A 21,870-nucleotide genomic window follows, 5' to 3' on the forward strand; every position below is an offset into this window, starting at 1 on the left:
AAACAATTTTGATTTAGAAACCTTAGTGTCCTAACCTTGACATAACTGAAGCTGTGTCAGAATGCTTGTACTGAAAATTAACAAAAAGCATCAGATTTCTAGAATATTTGACAATGTTTAAGTAATACTGTACTGTATATATATATATAATTTTTTCATATCATATATATATATATAGAGAGAGAGAGAGAGCAGGAGATGGAAGGAGGGGGAGTGAGAGAGAAAGAGAAAGAGAATTATGTGACAAATAGTTAATCACACTGTTGTAGTCTGGGACAGTTTTAAATGGGTGGGCAAGCAAATTTTAAATTTTTGCAGGAGTTCATTATGGCAGTTTGGTTATTGTGTGATTTTTTTTAGGATTACATTGGTATATTTTTGGTTAGAAAGTAGGGGTGAGTTCCTGACATTCATAGCTGATTAACAGCTGCCCTGTGGGATATCCTGAGGGTTCGCGGGATCCCCTTGAGGTTGCTGGATATCATGGCCAGCCTGTACACTGGTACTGTGAGTGCCGTGCAGAGTGGAGGCAGAACCTCTGCGTTTTTCCCAGTTGATTCTGGGGTTCGTCAGGGGTGTGTTCTTGGTCCTACTCTGTTCAATGCTTGTATGGACTGAGTGCTGAGCAAGGTCGTAGGATCCAGTGGCTGTGGGGCATCTGTTGGTGAAGAAAGATTCACAGATTTTGACTTTGCTGATGATGCTGTGATCTTCGTGGAGTCAATGGAGGCTCTGATTGGGACGCTTGAGAGACTGAGTGAGTAGTCTCAGTGCCTGGGCTTGCGAGTGTCCTGGATAAAAACCAAGCCTTTAATAACCTTTTGGGCATAGCCATCAGCAGTGTGTTTGTTGGCGGAGAGAGTGTTGACCTTATCGAGAGGTTTACTTACCTTGACAGTGACATTCATGTCTCTGGTGACTCTTCCTATGAAGTCGAAAGATGGATTGGGAGAGCATGGGAGGTCATGAGGTTGCTGGAAAGGGGTATGTGGTGCTACCAATATCTACGCAAAAGGACGAAGGTCCAAGTCTTTAGAGTCCTGGTGATTCCTGTCTTGCTATATGGTTGCGAGACATGGACGTTATCCAGTGACCTGAGACGAAGACTGGACTCCTTTGGTACTGTGTCTCTCCGGAAAATCCTTGGGTACCGTTGGTTAGACTTTGTGTCAAATGAGCAGTTGCTTATGGAGTCCTAAATGAGGCATATTACCTGCATTGTGAGGGAGCATCAGTTACGGCACTATGGCCATGTGGCGCATTTCCCCGAGGGTGATCCAGCTCGTAAGATCCTCATTGTTGGGGACCCAAGTGGCTGGACCAGGCTAAAAGGTCGCCCACATAACACCTGGGTGCGGCAGACGGAGGGTCATTTCTGGAGGGTGGGACTGGACCGCGTGTCTGCCTGGGGGGTTGCCAACCGGGATCCCGAGTTGTTTTGTCGTGTAGTTGGTGTGGCAATGCACTGTACAAGTGCATGCTCCCCAACTTGACTTGATAGCTGATGAAAAATCTCACATCTTGTCAAAAATAGACACATTTCAGCAAATTAGGAAAGAACATCTCAAAAGAAAAATAAATGCCTAAAAGTTGGTTATCATAAACAAAAACAAAAAAATGTAAAAAGAAACAGAAAGATGGGTTCTGCTAGAGAATGATTTGACATAGCCCTGTGTGCCATGATATATTTTACAAAAAATGTCAAGTTTTAATCTGTTGTGGAATTTATGTATAATAATAATGATATAATATAGGTTTATCTACAGATATTGCCAAAACCAAACTTAGTTTTTGTAACAGGTAACTTTTTTAACTTTTGTAGGTGAGCAAAATAAGCCTGGTTGACCTGGCAGGAAGTGAAAGAGCAGATTCTACAGGAGCCAAAGGAACAAGGCTAAAGGTGAGTAATTTCCTTTACATTTGACCATAACAGCAATTGTTCTAGGATATAAATGTCTTTAGCATTCTAAAAAGATAAGGAAATGTTTTACACATGTGGAAACTCAGAGGTTTAGAAGAACTATAAGCAACATATTTATTAATTATACATATTTAAACCTTCACTTTTATACCAAGACCATCACAACAATGTATGTTTCTATTATAATTCTAAATCTAATGTTCATTGTATTTTCAAAATTCATGACATATGTCTAATCTATACAATGTAAACACATAGAGTTTTTAAATTATATGGAGGTGCTTAATAAGAAGTTCAATTTGCAGTCTAATGTCTCTCCCTCTAAAATCTTTCACTGTTTGTCTTCTGAAGGAGGGTGCAAATATCAATAAATCCTTGACAACCCTTGGAAAAGTTATCTCTGCACTGGCAGAAGTGGTAAGTATTTTTATGATCCATTGCTAGATCTTCCATCAACAGTATTTTTACCTCACATAATAAGCAGTGTTAATAACAACAGCTTTATTTGCACTACATTTTAATATTTTGCAGTAATTACAACTGTTTAATAATGCTTTGATATGTAGTGCAAAGAGTATTAGCAAAAAATACAAAATAAAATTTTATTTTAGCTAATGTGTTGTATAACTTGTTAGTAGCTACCTACAAAAAAAAGAGTATATCACAAAGATGTGAAAAATATCATCTTCTTCTTTCGGCTGCTTCCATTAGGGGTCGCCACAGTGGGTCATCTTCTTCCATATCTTTCTGTCCTCTACATCTTGTTCTGTTACACCCATCACCTGCATGTCCTCTCTCACCACATCCATAAACCTTCTCTTAGGCCTTCCTTTTTTTCTCTTCCCTGGCAGCTCTATCCTTAGCATCCTTCTCCCAATATACTCAGCATCTCTCCTCTGCACATGTCCAAACCAACGCAATCTCGCCTCTCTGACTTTGTCTCCCAACCGTCCAACTTGAGCCGACCCTCTAATGTACTCATTTCTAATCCTATCCATCCTTGTCACACCCAGTGCAAATCTTAGCATCTTTAACTGTGCTACCCCTAGGTCTGTCTTCTGCTTTCTGGTCAGTGCCACCGTCTCCAGCCCATATACCATAGCTGGTCTCACTACCGTCCTGTAGACCTTCCATTTCACTCTTGCTGATATCCGTCTGTCACAAATCACTCCTGACACTCTTCTCCACCCATTCCACCCTGCCTGCACTCTCTTTTGCACCTCTCTTCCACAATCCCCATTACTCTGTACTGTTGATCCCAAGTATTTAAACTCATCCACCTTTGCCAACTCTACTCTCTGCATCCTCACCATTCAACTGACCTCCCTCTCATTTACACATGTATTCTGTTTTGTTCCTAGAGTATATCTCCACCTCTCCAGGGTCTCCTCAACCTGCTCCCTACTATCGTTACAGACCACAATGTCATCAGCAAATATCATAGTCCACATGGACTCCTGTCTAATCTCGTCTGTCAACCTGTCCTTCACCATTGCAAATAAGAAAGGGAAAGGCTAATCAACTTTATCCCCCTGTAGTTACCACAGTCCTGCACATCCCCCTTATTCTTAAATATCTGCACCAGTACACTTCTCCACTCTTCAGGCATCCTCTCACTTTCTAAGATTCCATTTAACAATCTGGTTAAAAACTCCACTGCCATCTCTCCTAAACACCTCCATGCTTCCACAGGTATGTCATCTGGACCAACAGTTTTTCCATTCTTCATCCTCTTCATAGCTGTCCTTACTTCCTCCTTGGTAATCTGTTGCACATCCTGATTCACTATCTCCAAATCATCAAACCTCTTCTCTCTCTCATTCTCTTCATTCGTAAGACTCTCAAAGTACTCTTTTCATCTGCTCAACACACTCTCCTCGCTTGTGAGTATGTTTCCATCTTTATCCTTTATTACCCTAACCTGCTGCACATCTTTCCCAGCTCGGTTCCTCTATCTAGCCAATCGGTACAGGTCCTTTTCTTCCTCCTTAGTGTCCAACCTCACATACGACTCATCTCATCTCATCTCACCTCTCTCATCACATTGCACCTTATCTTCTTGTACTCTTGTCTACTTTCTGCATCTCTCTGACTTTCCCACTTCTTCTTTGCCATCCTCTTCCTCTGTATACTCTCCTGTACTTCCCCATTCCACCACCAGGTTTCCTTTTCCTCTTTCCACTGTCCAGATGTCACGCCAAGCACCCTTCTTGCTTTCACCCTTACAACATCTGCTGTATTTTCCCAACTGTCTGGTAATTCTTCACAACCACCCAGTGCCTGTTTCACCTTCTCCCTAAACTTAACCTTGCAGTCTTCCTTTTTCAAATTCCACCTTTTGATCCTTGGCTCTGCCCTCACTCTCTTCGTCTTCTTGATCTCCAACATCATCCTAAGACCACCATCCTATGCTGCTTAACTACACTTTCCCCTGCCACCATTTTGCAGTCTTCAATCTCCTTCAGATTGACTCTTCTGGATAGGATGTAATCTACCTGTGTGCATCTTCCTCCACTCTTGTACGTCACCCTATGTTCCTCCCACTTCTTAAAATACGTATTCACCACAGCCATATCCATCCTTTTGGCAAAATCCACTATCCTCTGACCTTTTTCATTTCTCTCATTGACACCATACGTACCCATCACCTCCTCGTCTCCTCTGTTCCCTTCACAAACATGTCCATTGAAATCCAATCCAATCACCACTTTCTGTCCCTTGGGTACACTGTTCATCACTTCATCCAACTCACTCCAAAAATCTTCTTTCTCATCCATCGCACACCCAACTTGCGGGGCATATGCACTAACAACATTCATCATCACACCTCCAATTTCCCCGTCTGATACTCTTTTCACCTCCAAAACACTCTTGATATGCTGTTCCTTCAGAATAACCCCTACCCCATTTCTTCTCCTATCCACACCATGATAGAACAATTTGAATCCACCTCCTATCCACCTGGTCTTACTCTCTTTCCATTTAGTCTCTTGCATGCATAATATATCAACCTTCCTTATCTCCATCATATCGGCTAACTCTCACCCCTTACCAGTCATACTGCCAACATTCAAAGTTCCTACCCTCAGTTCCACTCTCTTTACCTTCCTCTTCTCCTCCTGCCTCCGGACACGTCTCCTCCTCTTCTTCTCCTTTTCTTCTTCGGCCAACAGTAGCCCAATTTCCACCAGCACCCTGTTGACTAACAGTACTTGTGGTAGTCATTGTTAACCTGGGACTTGACCAATCCGATATGGAAATTTGTATTGTTGTCTACATATTTGATTTGGCAAAATTTTACACCGGATGCCCTTCCTGATGTAACCCTCCACATTTATCTGGGCTTGGGACCAGCACAAAGAAACACACTGCTTTGTGCATCCCATGTGGCTAGGTTAAAGATGTGAAAAATATAATAAACTGATATACAAGAAATGACATAGCATTCTCAGACCTGCTTAATCCAATTCTGGGTCATAGATTAATGACATATATATATTAATGTAAATTCTGTAAGTATTAAGTGTTATACAGTATACTGAATGTATTAGACACAATTATTCTAAAAACAGAGTGTTAAAATAACATAAATTGTGATATAAAATACAGAGAGCGTAAATTTATGAATGACAACATTAACATTCAGTCATACTTTACATCATGATCCAAATATTTCACCTTCTCTGTTCAAAGAATTGCATCCTATACTACACCTGTAATATTCTTCACTGTTTAGCCAAAACAAATCTATCTGTACAATCAAATGACTGCTTTTCAGTGAGTCCAATTTTGTGTTTGTATGTCACTTTTTTGTGATGTAAAGTTGCTGTAAATAAATTTGAGTTTCAATTGTTCTCATAATTCATTTTTATTACTTTATTACTTGCTGTTCTGTAGTGCATATCTCTAGCATATCCTTGCCACTGTTATTATGCATTTGTAAGCAAAATGATTTTTAATGTCATGTAAGAATGATAAAATGTAACAAAGTGCTAAGTGAATAACAAGGACTTATTTACTAATATAGAGTTCTTTATGTGCTGTTTCATTTTGTAGGACTCTGGGCCAAATAAGGTAATAATCATTTTTTGCTCTTTGAAATTTATTTAATATGGAATTTAACAATTCAGTTTAAAAAGTGCACATGTGTTATTTTAGTACATGACTGCACTCTAAAGTTTGATCTTTTAGAATGCTATTAATAATAAAACAATTACATTGTTTTGGTTAAAAATAATTAAAAATAATTTGTTAAGAATACCATTAACTGAGAGAAAGATGTGGTTATTTTAGAGAAATAAAGGGGCATATTGATTTTTACTGTTTTTCTTTTCATATATTTCCTTAACCGATTAACTATTTTTTTAAATAATTTGTTTAACCCTTTTTTCATAACAATTCATACCTTTTAAAGTTAGGTTAATTAATTGCTGAGAAAGAAGATGATTGATAAACTAGAAAAAACTTTACCTGGTATGGCTATTACAAGCCAAAAATGTTATAAATTGATTCCAATATGCAATTGTAAGTAATATAAGGCAATATCAAAGTCTAAATTAAAAAAATGTACTAACATAGTGCACATTTAAACAAATGGTAACTGCATTTCTCTGTTCTAGTTCCTTTCATAATGTTTCTCATAGGCATTTTGGAGAAAAACTGCCCTGCAGTTTCAATAATGGTTGTTCCATTAACAAGTGAAATGTTTTGAACAAATTAATACTATTGTAGTTATCCCTTAACTGTTCTAATGTCATGTTTACTTGACAGAATAAAAAGAAGAAAAAAGCAGAGAATTTCATTCCATATAGAGATTCAGTGCTGACCTGGCTCTTGAGGGAAAATTTGGGTAAAAATCTTTGTCTTTCAGCCTACCTTCCTCTCTATCTATTTACAGAAACAGAATACAAAACTATTTATGTTGTTGGCATGTAAGGAATCTATAATGCACAAACTTAAAAATGTACATTTTATATTTAGTTTTCATTTATATATTTACTTTTTTTTGTAAAAAATCAGCATTATAGCTACTGTACTTTTTCGTAGTCCAAATATAATAAGTATCTGAGCCAAATCATTTTCTCAATTCAGTCTTTTTGGAAAATGACGCACCAGACAAACCAGACCACCATTTCACTAGCAACAACTTAAAGGTCATCCTGGGAAATTCCCACATGTTCTTAGAGAGATATAATTTTTTATGTGTTAGGTCTGCCCCCATTGGTACAACACTTGTAATAAGTGCTCAGAAAACGTCAACCAACCTCAACTGGCACCTCCTGATTAGGAAAACCTGTAGCTGTACAGAGAAGTTCTTTAGTGTTGCTGAATGTGAGCCTCATTTTGACTGCTTGTAACTGTTAACACATTTTTGATTGATAACACAGAGTTGATAAACATAGATGAGAGTATAGATGTAGACAGAGCAATAAATCAAAAGTTTTGTCCACAGATGTATTTTTCCCTTCACCACTATAGACTAATACAAGGTACATAAAAGTAGAAATGTTGTGCAGTGACCTCTACCCTCATATGTAAACAAGGTACTTGAACTCTTCTTATTGGAGCAGCTGCGCTCCCCTTACCTGCAAGGAAGGAGTCGTTTTTATCAGGATGAAAATGATGATTTGGATTTGTTCATTTGTATTCTGACTACATCACACACAGCTAATTACTGCAAGAAATCACAGTCTGATGAGTCAAAGGGACAACATTTATATAGGCTCTGCCAGAAAGAATGAAGAGTTGAAAATACTGCCCACTAGAAAACTCCCTTGTTGTCACCTTTTTTAAAAGTGAGACATGTATTCCATGTATGCCACTTCTGAGGGACAGTCCCCAACTTTTAAGCAACATTTAAGAAGAATGTTAATCAAAACTCCTGTAATATCCCGTACTTTCAGCATTCTTAGAGAGGTCTCATCCATTACTTCAGCTTTTCTACTAAAGAATTTTTTAGTCATCACAGAGAAAACTCAGCTGCCTAAGTGAATCCAACCCCAACCAGTATTTCTGGCATTGCCTTAATCTTTGAGGGAATTTCCACTTTACAAGATCCTAAAGGCTCACTGTCCATTTCCATTTCAGGTCTATCTAGCAGACTTTTTTGCCTAAGGTACTGTTTTCAGATGTGGCATTTGTTATGGAAAAATTAATGACTAGCAAAGAATCTCCATAAGCAATTCACCATTCAGTTTCAGATACAACATGCAATTTCATCCAATTATACCTGTTGAGGAGCTGAAATTTCTATGTTAGACTATAATGTCACTGGGCAGTACACTTTCTTAGACTGATCCCTGTCTCTAAAAACTCTAAATACTCAAGCTTAACTTCAAATTTAGTGTCAAATGCACCGTGAAATTCTTACAGGCATTTCTTAACAATATCTTTTTTGATTTCTTACTTTGCCTTTGATGTACATTAGTAAAATCAAAAAATTAAGGAAACACAAAATTTGAATAGCTTCTAGGTGTATATAATGTATGTTGAACAGTAACAGTCACTCAAGGTCACATTAAGGTAAATCTTTTGCTCACTGATGTCAACACCATCATTATGGTATGTAGCTGGGGGACTGTGAACATCTTTACACCCAGCCTGGGCTTCTTCTGTGTGGCAACTAGAGTAAGAGAGAGAGAGAGACCACCATTATTAAGAGACTATCTGTTTCCAGAGCCAGTACTTGTAGTGGTGAGTCTGACTATATCTAGCAAGTATTTTTTAATCTCCCACATAAGGTCTAACTCCTTTTATGTCAGAGAATTGATGTTTTATGTCTTAAATGCCACTTTCCATTGCTGAGATCTAGTATACCTAGATTTATCCTGGTCTGTCACACAATTATTATCATTGTTCCACAGCAAGTGCTACTGCCAGGCCTGGCCCCAGAGACAGTTTCATGTCTTTCTCTTGTTATCCACTGTCATGCAATGTGTGTTATGGACTACAATGTTGGTTATTGATGAAAAATTACATTTTTATGTGATGCAATATTGGTTTTGATAAAATTCTGCTGCATTGTTAATTGTAGTGATACAGTTTCATCATTATAGCTGGTAATATTATGGAAGATATTTTGGTGAAGTGACAGTAGTTGTTGCCATGAAAACAATATATAAAGGGCTTATAACTGGTTTTCTATCAAGAAAGCAATAAACTTAAGCAGTGGTTATGACTAAGCAAATCCAAATAAAATAAAACAATATACAGCAACCTGGGAAACAAAAGGTTAATTAATTAATTATACAGCTATGCTTGAAAGTTTGTGAACCCTTTAGAATTTTCTATATTTCTGCATAAATATAACCTAAAACATCATCAGATTTTCACTCAAGTCCTAAAAGTAGATAAAGAGAAACCAGTTAAACAAATGAGACAAAAATATTATACTTGGTCATTTATTTATTAAGGAAAATGATCGAATATTACATATTTGTGTGTGGCAAAAGTATGTGAACCTTTGCTTGCAGTATCTGGTGTGACCCCCCTTTGCAGCAATAACTGCAACTAAACGTTTCTGATAACTTTTGATCATTCCTGCACACTGGCTTGGAGGAATTTTAGCCCATTCCTCCGTACAGAACAGCTTCAACTCTGGTATGTTGGTGGGTTTCCTCACATTAACTGCTCGCTTCAGTTCCTTCCACAACATTTCGATTGGATTATGATCAGGACTTTGCTATGGCCATTCCAAAACATTAACTTTATTCTTCTTTAACCATTCTTTGATAGAACAACTTGTGTGCTTAGGGGCGTTGTCTTGCTGCATGACCCACCTTCTCTTCAGATTCAGTTCATGGACAGATGTACTGATATTTTCCTTTAGAATTCTCTGATATAATTCAGAATTCATTGTTCCATCAATGAAGGCAAACCGTCCTGGCCCAGATGCAGCAAAACAGGCCCAAACCATGATACTACCACCACCATGTTTCACAGATGGGATAAGGTTCTTATGCTGGAATGCAGTGTTTTCCTTTCTCCAAACATAACGATTTTCATTTAAACCAAAAAGTTCTATTTTGGTCTCATCTGTCCACAAAACATTCTTCCAATAGCCTTCTGGTTTGTCCACGTGATCTTTAGCAAACTGCAGACGAGCAGCAATGTTTTTTTTGGAGAGCAGTGGTTTTCTCCTTGCAACCCTGCCATGTACACCATTGTTGTTCAGTGTTCTGTTGATGGTGGACTCATGAACATGAACATTAACCAATGTTAGAGAGGCCTTCAGTTGCTTAGAAGTTACCCTGGGGTCCTTTGTGACCTCGCCGACTATTACACACCTTGCTCTTGGAGTGATCTTTGTTGGTCGACCACTCCTGGGGAGGGTAACAATGGTCTTGAATTTCCTCCATTTGTAAACAATCTGTCTGACTGTGGATTGGTGGAGTCCAAACTCTTTAGAGATGGTTTTGTAACCTTTTCCAGCCTGATGAGCATCAACAACTCTTTTTCTGAGGTCCTCAGAAATCTCCTTTGTTCTTGCCATGATACACTTCCACAAACATGTGTTGTGAGGAGCAGACTTTCATAGATACCTGTTCTTTAAATAACACAGGGCGCCCACTCACACCTGATTGTCATCCCATTGATTGAAAACACCTGACTCTAATTTCACCTTCAAACTAACTGCTAATCCTAGAGGTTCACATACTTTTGCCACTTACAAATATGTGATATTCGATCATTTCCTCAATAAAAAAATGACCAAGTATAATATTTGTGTCTCATTTGTTTAACTGGTTTCTCTTTATCTACTTTTAGGACTTGAGTGAAAATCTGATGATGTTTTATGTCATATTTATGCAGAAATAGAGAAAATTCTGAAGGGTTCACAAACTTTCAAGCACAACTGTATTTGACATAAAAGGATTTTATGCTTAGTTTGTCATAATATGGTAAAGTAAATATTGCTATGAAACGTGAGCCCTGATTGAAATGGTATACTTATTTTGACACAATTATTTTTGCTTTCTGTAATGCTTCAGTATGTAGTATAGAAGTATAGAAGTATAGTATAGAAGTTCCCATGGTAGCTTTTTCTGAATAGGGCATTCACACGAACCACTTGCAAAAGTGCACCTTAGATAAGTATCCCCATCTCACATCAGCCCTCAATTCTGAACTGACCTAGCAGTTGGTTTGTACCATTTTCATTTATTTTCACATTGTCCTGGGTAATGTACTATGTTGAAAATGCAATACCATGGCTAAAAATGTACTTTTTTATATGTTTTGTGCAAGGTGGAAATTCACGCACTGCTATGGTGGCTGCCCTGAGCCCAGCTGATATCAATTATGATGAGACTCTCAGTACTCTGAGGTAGGATGTCTTCAGCAGTGACTTTAGCAAGTTATAATGAATTAAAGTAAATGCACAGATATTAATATATGAGGATGTGATAATTGGTTATTTTGATCTGCATACTGCTATCTGAGTATAATATCTTAATTAAAATTGGTTTGAACACATATAAAAAAGTCTTTAAATATTATGGAAGAATGAGAATCTAGACATTTCAAATTACATATTCAAAGGCTACTTCTATAACTAATAGGTATTTTCTGTATTAATTCTGCCTACAATTTGTAATAGGTCATAAGCAACATCAGCCTTCTGTAGACGTGGATTCTACTGCCAGGGCACCCATGCATAATTTATCATCACTGACTGCAAAATAGGGTAGTCTTTTTAAATGTACAAAGTACAAAGATCTGGGACAATGTCTTGGTTCTAAAGCCAGATTCATTCAACACAGGTGTCTAGAGAAAGCAAAGGGATTTTAGACTAACCAGGGTCAGTATATGGATTGATAAAGATAAAAAGTAATAAGAAAGGAATTATTAAATATGACTGAAAAATAATCAAGTGATCAAAAATAATGGAGACATGGCAAACCTGAGATTAAAAAGAAACAAAGAATAAAGATAATCTTCAATGAGTGAGGAATAAGAGACAAGCCTGAGTTAAGATGATAGTTAATTAGAAAGAGTAAGCTGTAACATTTACAACATATAAAAAATTATATGGTGCTGCTTGATGAAAGCATTATATTTTGGAGAAAGATCAGATACAACCATAATATGATTACTGCCATGACTAATAACAGAAGAGCTACCACACTGAAGCATATGCTTACATGTAATGTACTACAAATATATATATACCTTAATTTAAAATTCTTGTAAAATACATAATTTATAATACAAAACACTTTCACAAGTGCTTATATTCAAACTGCATGTGACACATTATTGTGTCCGTAACACAACAATTAGCAGTTTAAGACCAGACAAAACTGGTGGCCGTGCTTAGCCAAATCTCCTTTATTAGTATGCTATAACGTAAAATTTCAGCTAGTCAGTCTGTCTATTATTCTATTCAATATCATTTTGAAGTGAGATAAGTACATATAATGAACCTTTGACACTGAGTTCCTAATCAAGTGCTAGGGATTTTTTACATTTATTTGTTGAAAATATCAATAACTTTTATGTCTGAAATAGTCTCTGAGAAGCAATCAATTTAATGCTTAGCACCCCTTTTGTCTACTTCAGGTATGCAGATAGAGCCAAGCAGATCCGATGCAATGCAGTGATCAATGAAGATCCCAATAACCGGTTGGTCCGAGAGCTCAAAGAGGAAGTATCCAGACTGAAGGATCTGCTGTATGCACAGGGACTTGGAGACATCATTGAAAGTAAGGAACTACTCGGAGGGGAGGAACATCATTTCATACATCAAATATATAACCTGGGTTCACTTTCATTTTTTCTTACACTAACCACATTTGGTAAATTCATAAAGATTCCACGCATAACAGAGGAAGCTTGACATACATACATATTCCAATATTTATAGCGTGAACTCTTGACTTGGATATTCCAGGGAGTTCAGTTTATGACTTGCTATTTCTGTTTCAAAATATTTTGGGTGCTGCATGCACAGATGCACATATACAGTATATACACATTCATAATTAGGAAAGAAGAGTGTAAATAAATGTTCAATTATAGTTTGTATTTGTACCTTGTTATATGGTATATGCTTAAAAGTAAACTAATCATGTCAGACACTGTTTTCTTCAAGTCTCACATTAAACTGTTTGCAGCAACTCACAAACAACATAGTTAAAATTAGTTAATAAATCTAGTTAATATTGAACTTCAGCCAAAAGTATCCTGAGACCAAGGAACAAATAATTGTAATAACATTTTTGGAACTCCGTTTTCAGTTCACCTTAACTGAAACAGCTGCTTTTCATACTTTTTCACTTTGATGACAAACACCAATATATGTATTTGAGCATTTGATAGTAGTCATTGTAAATGTTTTTTTTCTTTTGTGCACATCTATCCCATAATGTGACTATATTTGCTTTTTCAAGTAACTTGCACAATATCTTAATTTTCTTGTAGTTTTTATTTAATTATTATTATTTACATTACATTACTTAATTACATAACTAGTTTGTTTCCTGCATTGTCTCAAATGACACAGAGACAAACTCCCACTCTCTGTAGGCCTTTACCTAAAAAGCTGACTGGAAAACTGAATGAATGGACACATTTGACAGTGTAATGTTCAAAACAAGCAGAAGACTCCAACTGAAGTTATTTTGGAATAGCAAAATTCTTATCTAGTGTAAAGAGGAGGGATGTGGGCTGGCATTTTAAGAAACTTCATATAGTCATTAAGGAATAATGCAAAGGTCAGAAGTCAGTTAATCTTTAGTGAACCAGGTAAGAATTCTAAATGTGACACTATCACCATCTGAGCATGCAGGACTATAGGTTAGACCAAAACAGCTGCACATGTACAGTATATAAGAGTTTTTTTCTTTAACTCGAATGTGATCATCTAAAGCTAGGTCTAATATACAAATAAATATACAATCTTTGCTTTATATAACATCCTCTGTGTAACTTCCTTTAAAACAGTTACTAGAATTTTCATTACATACAGTACATACTATCAGAGCATAGTGCTTTTTAAAGGAACATTACTCTGCAAACAGAAAGAATTTAAAAATCATCAATACACATTCAACAGCAAAGGACCTAAACATGACTGTCTGTTGCTGAACATACTTGATGTACTAGTATGATTATTTAACCTATTACAAATATTAAAACTATAAGAATAAAATCTGACAAATCAGTTTACTGTATAAAACTGAATAAAACTTGAGTTTTAATATATCTATACTGACTTTTACTACATTATTTACTGTAGTTCTGCAGAACTAATATATTAATATTGATTTTCCTAATAAGCAGGTTATTAAGTATAATAATAATAAGGCAATAGTTTATATTGAAAGGCTGCTTATACATTAAATGTTCAGAATTGATACTTTGGAATGAAGACTTGTTTGCTTAATCTTGGCTTCTCTGTCAGAAATGATCTGGGGGTTGCATGTTCTTAGTGATGTTGTTTCCACTTTTCTCTCTTGTACAGCCATTTTCTGTCCTACATTTTCTCTCTCACTTTCTTTTTTTATCTAGTATTTCTCATTCCATCTATTATACCTCCCAGTTTATGAAACTTACAGTTGTTCTTCAGTTCAGGCTACAATCTTACTTCATGTGTTTTTAGTATGGATGAACAATATATATCTGCCTCCTAGATCTTTGTAATTATAATTTCTTAAAGATTGTCATTCATACACTTTTGAATATGCAATGCAGCAATGCAGACCTAGGATATACACAAGTTTCAACAGGCTTTGGACCATCTGGATGGTACCGAGGAGAAACTGTGCTACAGATATAGTGACATAATTTTTACACATTAATATGCTGCCACAGTGGCCATCACCAGGATTAGCAGAGTGTAAGTGAATGAATCAATCAATCAATCAATGTATGCCTATTCCAATCTAGGCTCACCAGGAGTCAAAGCCTATATTAACAGCATTAGGTGAAGGCTAAGAACTAACCCTACACAAGATGTCAATCTCTGAAAATACTTACACACCAACATGGACCCAGTGCTCTGAAGTTATGAAGCCATGCTAAATTACAGTAATAAATAACTCAACACATGCCATACATTTCTAATTTCCATCTTTGAAAGTGCATTTTGAATCCCTTAGGGAACCTTTGGATAGTAGTGGGGTACAGTATGTAACTAACTCTGACCATTGCTTTTTTTGTTTTGTCTCTTTTCATCCCAGCGTATCGGGGGCCAAGCGGCGAGAGTACCGGTTTGAAATGTGTGTATATCAGCAATCCCATGCCTTTGCAGCTTTTCTTGACAAACAGCTACAGCACGAGTGGAGGGTGATGTTGGTTTAGGGCCAAAATGGGTTTTGCCTTTGATGGTACGAAGCAATACTATAAAAACAGAAGCAAAATAGCATTGTTAGAAATAAAGATCTAAAAAAACATAGTTACACCTTTACAGTGTACTTGTGTTTGTTGTCAATATTAGGGGCCCCTTCTAGTTTAGCTGCAGCTTCTGAATGGATATTGTGAACTAGTCTTCCCTAATCTACACAGTTCTTTCATATATGACAATGTTGTGGGCCTTGTAACCACTTCAAAATCTCAATAAACTATTAATTGGAGAGTCAGGCTCTGAGATCTTCAGTTAATATCTATGTAGAATAAAACTAAAAGTGTTTATATAAAATTAAAATACATTCAATTAGCATTAGTAAATGTAGAAACAAACACAATATTTGCCTCATACTTTTGTCCAGGTATTACCAAAGATTTTCATGATTTTACTAATTAGGAAATAACTAAGGTTCAAGTGATTACTACTGGTGAACAATATATAAACATGAAATGACTTTATTTAAAAGGTATATTGCTGAAATACATGAGCAAGCAGACATTTATCAATTGGACTCTTATTCAGAAATACCATACAACTTAATGGACCATATTTCAGGATGTGCAACCAGTGTTTTGCTTTTTTCCATGGATAGTTAAGGTCCTAGTAAAGTAAAAGATTAAAATGATGGTTTTGGTCAGATTAACCATTTTTTTTTAACTGGCCTTGTCTAATGTATAATACATCAATGATATCATGTTTTATAGTATTATGTTTGTCTGATGATACAGTAATACTGTATTGTTCTTTCTATCCTTCGAAGCATCACAGACTTTGAACTATTTTCTTTTTATTTTACCTGTTTAGTCTGATAGGAATTTTTTTACTTTGAATATAAACATGGCAGTTGAAATCCATCTTGGTAATATAATCAACCTTCCTCGTGCTGTAGACATGCTTTAGCCATGGCTTGTTTTCTCTTTAGCTAATACAAATCTGCCAAAATGTACTTTAAGTTGCTCCCATGCTGTTTTTAGACAGCTTTGATTGGCTTTTGTGCCTGCAGTGGAAGATGACTTTCAATCCAGCTGTTATTTTGCTTGCACTAAGTGTCTGATGAATTTCAACCAGAGCCTTGCTGCAACATTTCATACTGTTTAAAATGTATAATTTAAATAATGTATCTCGATAATACCATCAGTACACAGTTGGCTACTGAGGAGACATACATACATGTCCAAGAGTGATGAAGCTGTATGACATGATTTTTTAAACATTTTATTACATCTTATTACTCTAAAACACGGACACTGCAGAGTTCAATTGTCCTGAGTAACTGGCACATATTCAGCTTTTGCCAGATACTCAGCATTTGTCTCTGTAGTGGTCCTATTATCTTAGCAATGTTTCTGACACTCTGTGCTATGCTAAAGAATTCAGTGCCTGGGTCAATACTCTTGATGGCAAGGGTATTTCAAAGAGGTCTCTCTCTGTCTCACACTGAATTAATTTTTTTTCATATACATGCTCTGTTTATTATTGTGAATTTGATATATTTTTTTCTATTCTCTCTTTTGGCTCCCTTTTTAAAATATTTTTTTAACTTTTCAATTTCCCACTAGTACATTTTACACCTTTACATACCATGTACATGCAGCCAGTAAGTTTTTCATGATTATAGTTTGTCATGAAATGCTGAGAATTTTGGTATGAAGCAGAAAAGTCATACAGTATTGCACAATGCCATTTGGCTATTCAGATGTTGTTTAGTGTTTTCTTTCATGGTGCCAAAAACTTAATTTTACATGTGCTTTTTAAAGGAACTATGAGAACATGTAATGAGAAAGCTTATTTCCCTTTTGCTACCTAACATTTAGATTCCCTTTGCCTTGTCTGTTTCTGCTGCTTCTTTTTCTCTCTGTATGGTTGAATAAAACACATGATGCCGAGAATTTGGTGACAAATTATGTTTTATTCACCAGATTTTTTTCTATTTAAATCATAGGTTCTCAATTATTGCAGTTTCATGACATCCCAGAAGATGTTATTATATTTGAGGTGCACCTTATTAATGTAGTAAATGTAGTCATCTTGATTTCAATATACAGTATTTACTTAAACGCTTGTTAGACAATAAATTAGTGTAAACTTTTAAGAGAATGTTTTAAATTCCTCATAACCATATTTCCCTCTGTATGCAACCTGTAATTAAAAAGATAGATTGCAATTTTAGAAGAAAATTTATTCTTTTTGACTTGATGGTCATACAGTAGATAGTGTTATGACCTCATAGCATAGTTTGATTCTCAAATGTGGAATTGTCTATGTAAATTTTGTGTTGTTCTTCCAGTATTTATTATTTAATCATGTCACTTTTTCAAAGATGTTTGAATATGGAATTGTTAGTAAAGGTTTTAATATGTTATAAAATGTCTTGAAAAGGATATTGTGTATGATATTCTTGGCTATCAGAACGTGCCCATATCTAAGGGGCTATTATATAGTGTACAATAGGTCAAAAACAAAGATAAAGAGTTGGGGCACCACCTTATTGACCACATATAATTAGATGAGAAAATACAAAGAAAACACACAATAAATGTGGAGTAGTCTTTACAAATTGGAGCTCTGAGTAGGAACTAAAACAAGATGGCAGATTTTCCTGGCTATGAGTTCAAGTGGCAGGAAGGGGAGGTTCCAGGTTGAAAGACACAAAAATGATGTCAGATTGGAGTTGTGGTTTGAATTATTTGTACACTGTGAAAAATTCATCAAAAATGTAAATTAAATTGACGATATTGAAGAACAAACTTTGAAAACTGTCTGAAATGTTGCAATTACTTGTGTGCTATTTAAAGAAACAAACAAAAAAAAACTTTTATTCAAAACATATTCCAGACTATGTCATTTATTGCCTTCAAACAGTTATTTGACCATTTTTTCACAGTGAACAAATAATTTTTGGCTGCACTATACATTCTGCAAAGGCAAGAGAAGACAACCCTAGTCCGGTGGGTAATCACCTTCACCAAAGCCTTTAATCTGTCTCCCATGTGCATGGCGTGACAATAAATAGTGATAAAGATTGTGAAAGCCCAGGGGAGTGTACAGACACCCAGACTCAACACACCAGACACAGAGGCACAAGTCCCAGCACTACACAGGCTTTATTTACAGTTTCCATCTCACACAGTAAAACACCACACAGCAAACAGTTACTTTCTCTCCTTGTCTGTTCTGCCTGCACTCCTCCCTCAAGCTTCGTCCTCCATCTCCCGACTCTGGCTTCCAGAGTTGTGGCAGCTGGCCCCATTTATAGAGAACCTGGAAGTGCTCCAGGTGTTCCACAGTCTCCTTCCGGCTACACTTCCAGGGGTGACGGCAGCCCTGCAGAGGAGGGCTCAGCTGTTCTCCATGTGCTTCCTGGTGGTACCCACGGGCCCCAGCATGGTTGAGCTTCCATACTCCAAACCTGTGGCACTATGGCACACCGGGGAGCTGCCCCCTATTGTCCCGGGGGAGGTATTGCCCCATGCATGCTCCTTCATCCAGTTGGCCTGCTTCTTCTGCGGGTCGGCACCCTTGTCATCATCGACGCAGATCACTTTACCCCTTGCTGCCTTCCCGGACTGCCAGGCTTTCCTCTTGCCCATAGTGGACAAGATAGGACTTCAGTGAGCCTGTTTGGTTCTCAGGCTGGCTGTAGATCATGCTCCTGTGCTGCTGTGTGTGTGCAGATGCTCTGTGTGTCGGGTTGGCCAAAGAAAATTTTTTAAATGGGTTTCCTGCCAGCAGCTGGACAGGAAATCCCATCTGGGATGCCATTGTGATGCACAAGGGGCGTACCTGTCACCCTACCCAGCACAGACAGGCAGACGCAAATACTGTTCAACACACACCTTTTATTCAAGTGGGCATAAAATTTCTCACGTTTTCTTCGCACCCCATTACAGAGCAAAGTACAATAAAGCACAAGAAAACCAAACATAGTCCTTTATTCTCTCTCTTTCTCTCTTCTTCTGCCGCCTCCACTCCTCTCCCAGCAAGCTTCGTCCACCTTCTCCCGACTCTTAAATAACATAAGTTACATTTATTCATTCTCAAAGGCATACAGCAATTATCATGTGTTAAGCCAAATAATTTGCTGGCATGTTCATTAAAATAAGCCCATCAGTTTCCAAATGCTAAAAAATCATTTCTGTTTCCTAAATTGCAAGCACATCATGTTTTTTTAAAATTTGGCATGACCCCCTTTTTTGAGAGCCTTTGATTTAAATTAATTTTTTTTTTCTTACCTCATTTCGACCACTGGTGTCTTGTTTTCTTTTTTTACTTCTTCTTCTTCTTCTACCTCTTCTTCTCCTTTTTTTCTGGTTTCTTCCATCTCTTCCTCTTTGCTACCTTCCCATTGACCCCCTTCCTCTGACAGACATATCCGATTTCCAGAACAATAACAGTAATCGTCAAGCTTTCAATCAAAGAAGTGATCTCTCCACAGTGACCAATGCCATGACAGGGATGAGCCCGTCTCCTTCACTCTCTGCCCTATCCAGTCGAGCTGGCTCCATCAACAGCCTTCACGATCGCATCATGTTTAGTCCTGGTAGTGAGGAGGCCATCGAACGACTCAAGGTAACCCTGCTTCAGAGAAAGATTGTTGATTTGTTTGTTTAGCTAGGGAGAGCCTTACATTCATTGTTACATTATATTCCTATCTTTAAAATTTTCAAGGAGTTGGTGAATATTTTTAAGTATGTATATATATATATATATATATATATACTCTCTCTCTCTGTATATATAGATTAAAATTTTCTGCTAATTATGGTATACAGTGCATCCGGAAAGTATTCACAGCGCATCACTTTTTCCACATTTTGTTATGTTATAGCCTTATTCCAAAATGTATTAAATTCATTTTTTTTCCTCAGAATTCTACACACAACACCCCATAATGATAACGTGAAAAAAGTTTATTTGAGATTTTTGCTAATTTATTAAAAATAAAAAAATAGAGAAAGCACATATACATAAGTATTCACAGCCTTTGCCATGAAGCTCAAAATTGAGCTCAGGTGCATACTGTTTCCCCTGATAATCCTTGAAATGTTTCTTCAGCTTAATTGGAGTCCTCCTGCGGTAAATTCAGTTGATTGGACATGATTTGGAAAGGCACACACCTGTCTATATAAGGTCCCACAGTTGACAGCTCATGTCAGAGCACAAACCAAGCATGAAGTCAAAGGAATTGTCTGTAGACCTCCGAGACAGGATTGTCTTGAGGGACAAATCTGGGGAAGGTTACAGAAAAATTTCTGCTGCTTTGAAGGTCCCAATGAGCACAGTGGCCTCCATCATCCGTAAGTGGAAGAAGTTCGAAACCACCAGGAATTGGCCGGCCATCTAAACTGAGCGATTGGGGGAGAAGGGCCTTGGTCAGGGAGGTGACCAAGAACCTGATGGTCATTCTGTCAGAGCTCCAGAGGTCCTCTGTGGAGAGAGGAGAAACTTCTAGAAGGACAACCATCTCTGCAGCAATCCCCCAATCATTGCTGTATGGTAGAGTGGCCAGACGGAAGCCATTCCTTAGTAAAAGGCACATGGCAGCCCGCCTGGAGTTTGCTAAAAGGCACCTGAAGGACACTCAGACCATGAGAAACAAAATTCTCTGGTCTGATGAGTCAAGGATTGAACTCTATGGTGTGAATGCCAGGCGTCACGTTTGGAGGAAACCAGGCACCGCTCATCACCAGGCCAATACCATCCCTACAGTGAAGCATGGTGATGGCAGCATCATGCTGTCGGGATGTTTTTCAGCGGCAGGAACTGGGAGACTAGTCAGGATAAAGGGAAAGATGACTGCAGGAATGTACAGAAACATCCTGGATGAAAACCTGCTCCAGAGCATGCTTGACCTCGGACTGGGGTGATGGTTCATCTTTTAGCAGTACAATGACCCTAAGCACACAGCCAAGATATCAAAGGAGTGGCTTCAGGACAACTCTGTGAATATTCTTGAGTGGCCCAGCCAGAGCCCAGACTTGAATCCGATCGAACATCTCTGGAGAGATCTTAAAATGGCTGTGCACTGACGCTTCCCATACAACCTGATAGAGCTTGAGAGGTGCTGCAAAGAGGAATGGGCGAAACTGGCCATAGATAGGTGTGCCAAGCTTGTGGCATCATATTCAAAAAGACTTGAGGCTGTAATTGCTGCCAAAGGTGCGTCGACAAAGTATTGAGCAAAGGCTGTGAATACTTATGTACATGTGATTTCTCAGTTTTTTTATTTTTAATAAATTTGCAAAAACCTCAAGTAAACGTTTTTCACTTTGTCATTATGGTGTGTTGTATGTAGAATTCTGAGGAAAAAATGAATTTAATCCATTTTGGAATAAGGCTGTAACATAACAAAATGTGGAAAAAGTGATGCGCTGTGAATACTTTCCGGATGCACTGTATACCGTATCTATGTTATGGAAGCCCATATCGATCTTTGTTACTTATTAATTATTGTTCTTACATAATTTAATTTGTTTTTATTTTCTTGTAACTATTTCTTTGACATCATGTACAGCACTTTGAGCTTCATGCTATGTATAAAAATGTACTGTAGAAATAAATGTTTTTGTTGTTTTTATTAAAACACAGCCAATAAAGTAGG

The 21,870-nt window shown here is 37.3% G+C and overlaps 1 protein-coding gene across 21 annotated transcripts in view; it reads left to right on the forward strand.

Annotated features, from left to right (window-relative positions):
- Positions 1–21,870, forward strand: part of kif1aa (kinesin family member 1Aa) — a 247,128-nt gene that overhangs the window by 79,048 nt on the left and 146,210 nt on the right. For 9 of the 21 annotated variants that reach the window (XM_039762404.1, XM_039762412.1, XM_039762416.1 and 6 more), the window contains exons 8-15: positions 1,823–1,900; positions 2,273–2,338; positions 5,978–5,995; positions 6,692–6,770; positions 11,168–11,246; positions 12,482–12,624; positions 15,103–15,141; positions 19,636–19,838. In XM_039762404.1, coding sequence (XP_039618338.1) covers positions 1,823–1,900; positions 2,273–2,338; positions 5,978–5,995; positions 6,692–6,770; positions 11,168–11,246; positions 12,482–12,624; positions 15,103–15,141; positions 19,636–19,838 — 705 coding nt within the window. The remainder of the gene's footprint in view (positions 1–1,822; positions 1,901–2,272; positions 2,339–5,977; positions 5,996–6,691; positions 6,771–11,167; positions 11,247–12,481; positions 12,625–15,102; positions 15,142–19,635; positions 19,839–21,870) is intronic. The other 12 variants (XM_039762441.1, XM_039762512.1, XM_039762445.1 and 9 more) reach the window with 3 other exon arrangements.

The sequence above is a fragment of the Polypterus senegalus genome, chromosome 1, assembly GCF_016835505.1.
Source record: "Polypterus senegalus isolate Bchr_013 chromosome 1, ASM1683550v1, whole genome shotgun sequence".
NCBI lineage: Eukaryota > Metazoa > Chordata > Cladistia > Polypteriformes > Polypteridae > Polypterus > Polypterus senegalus.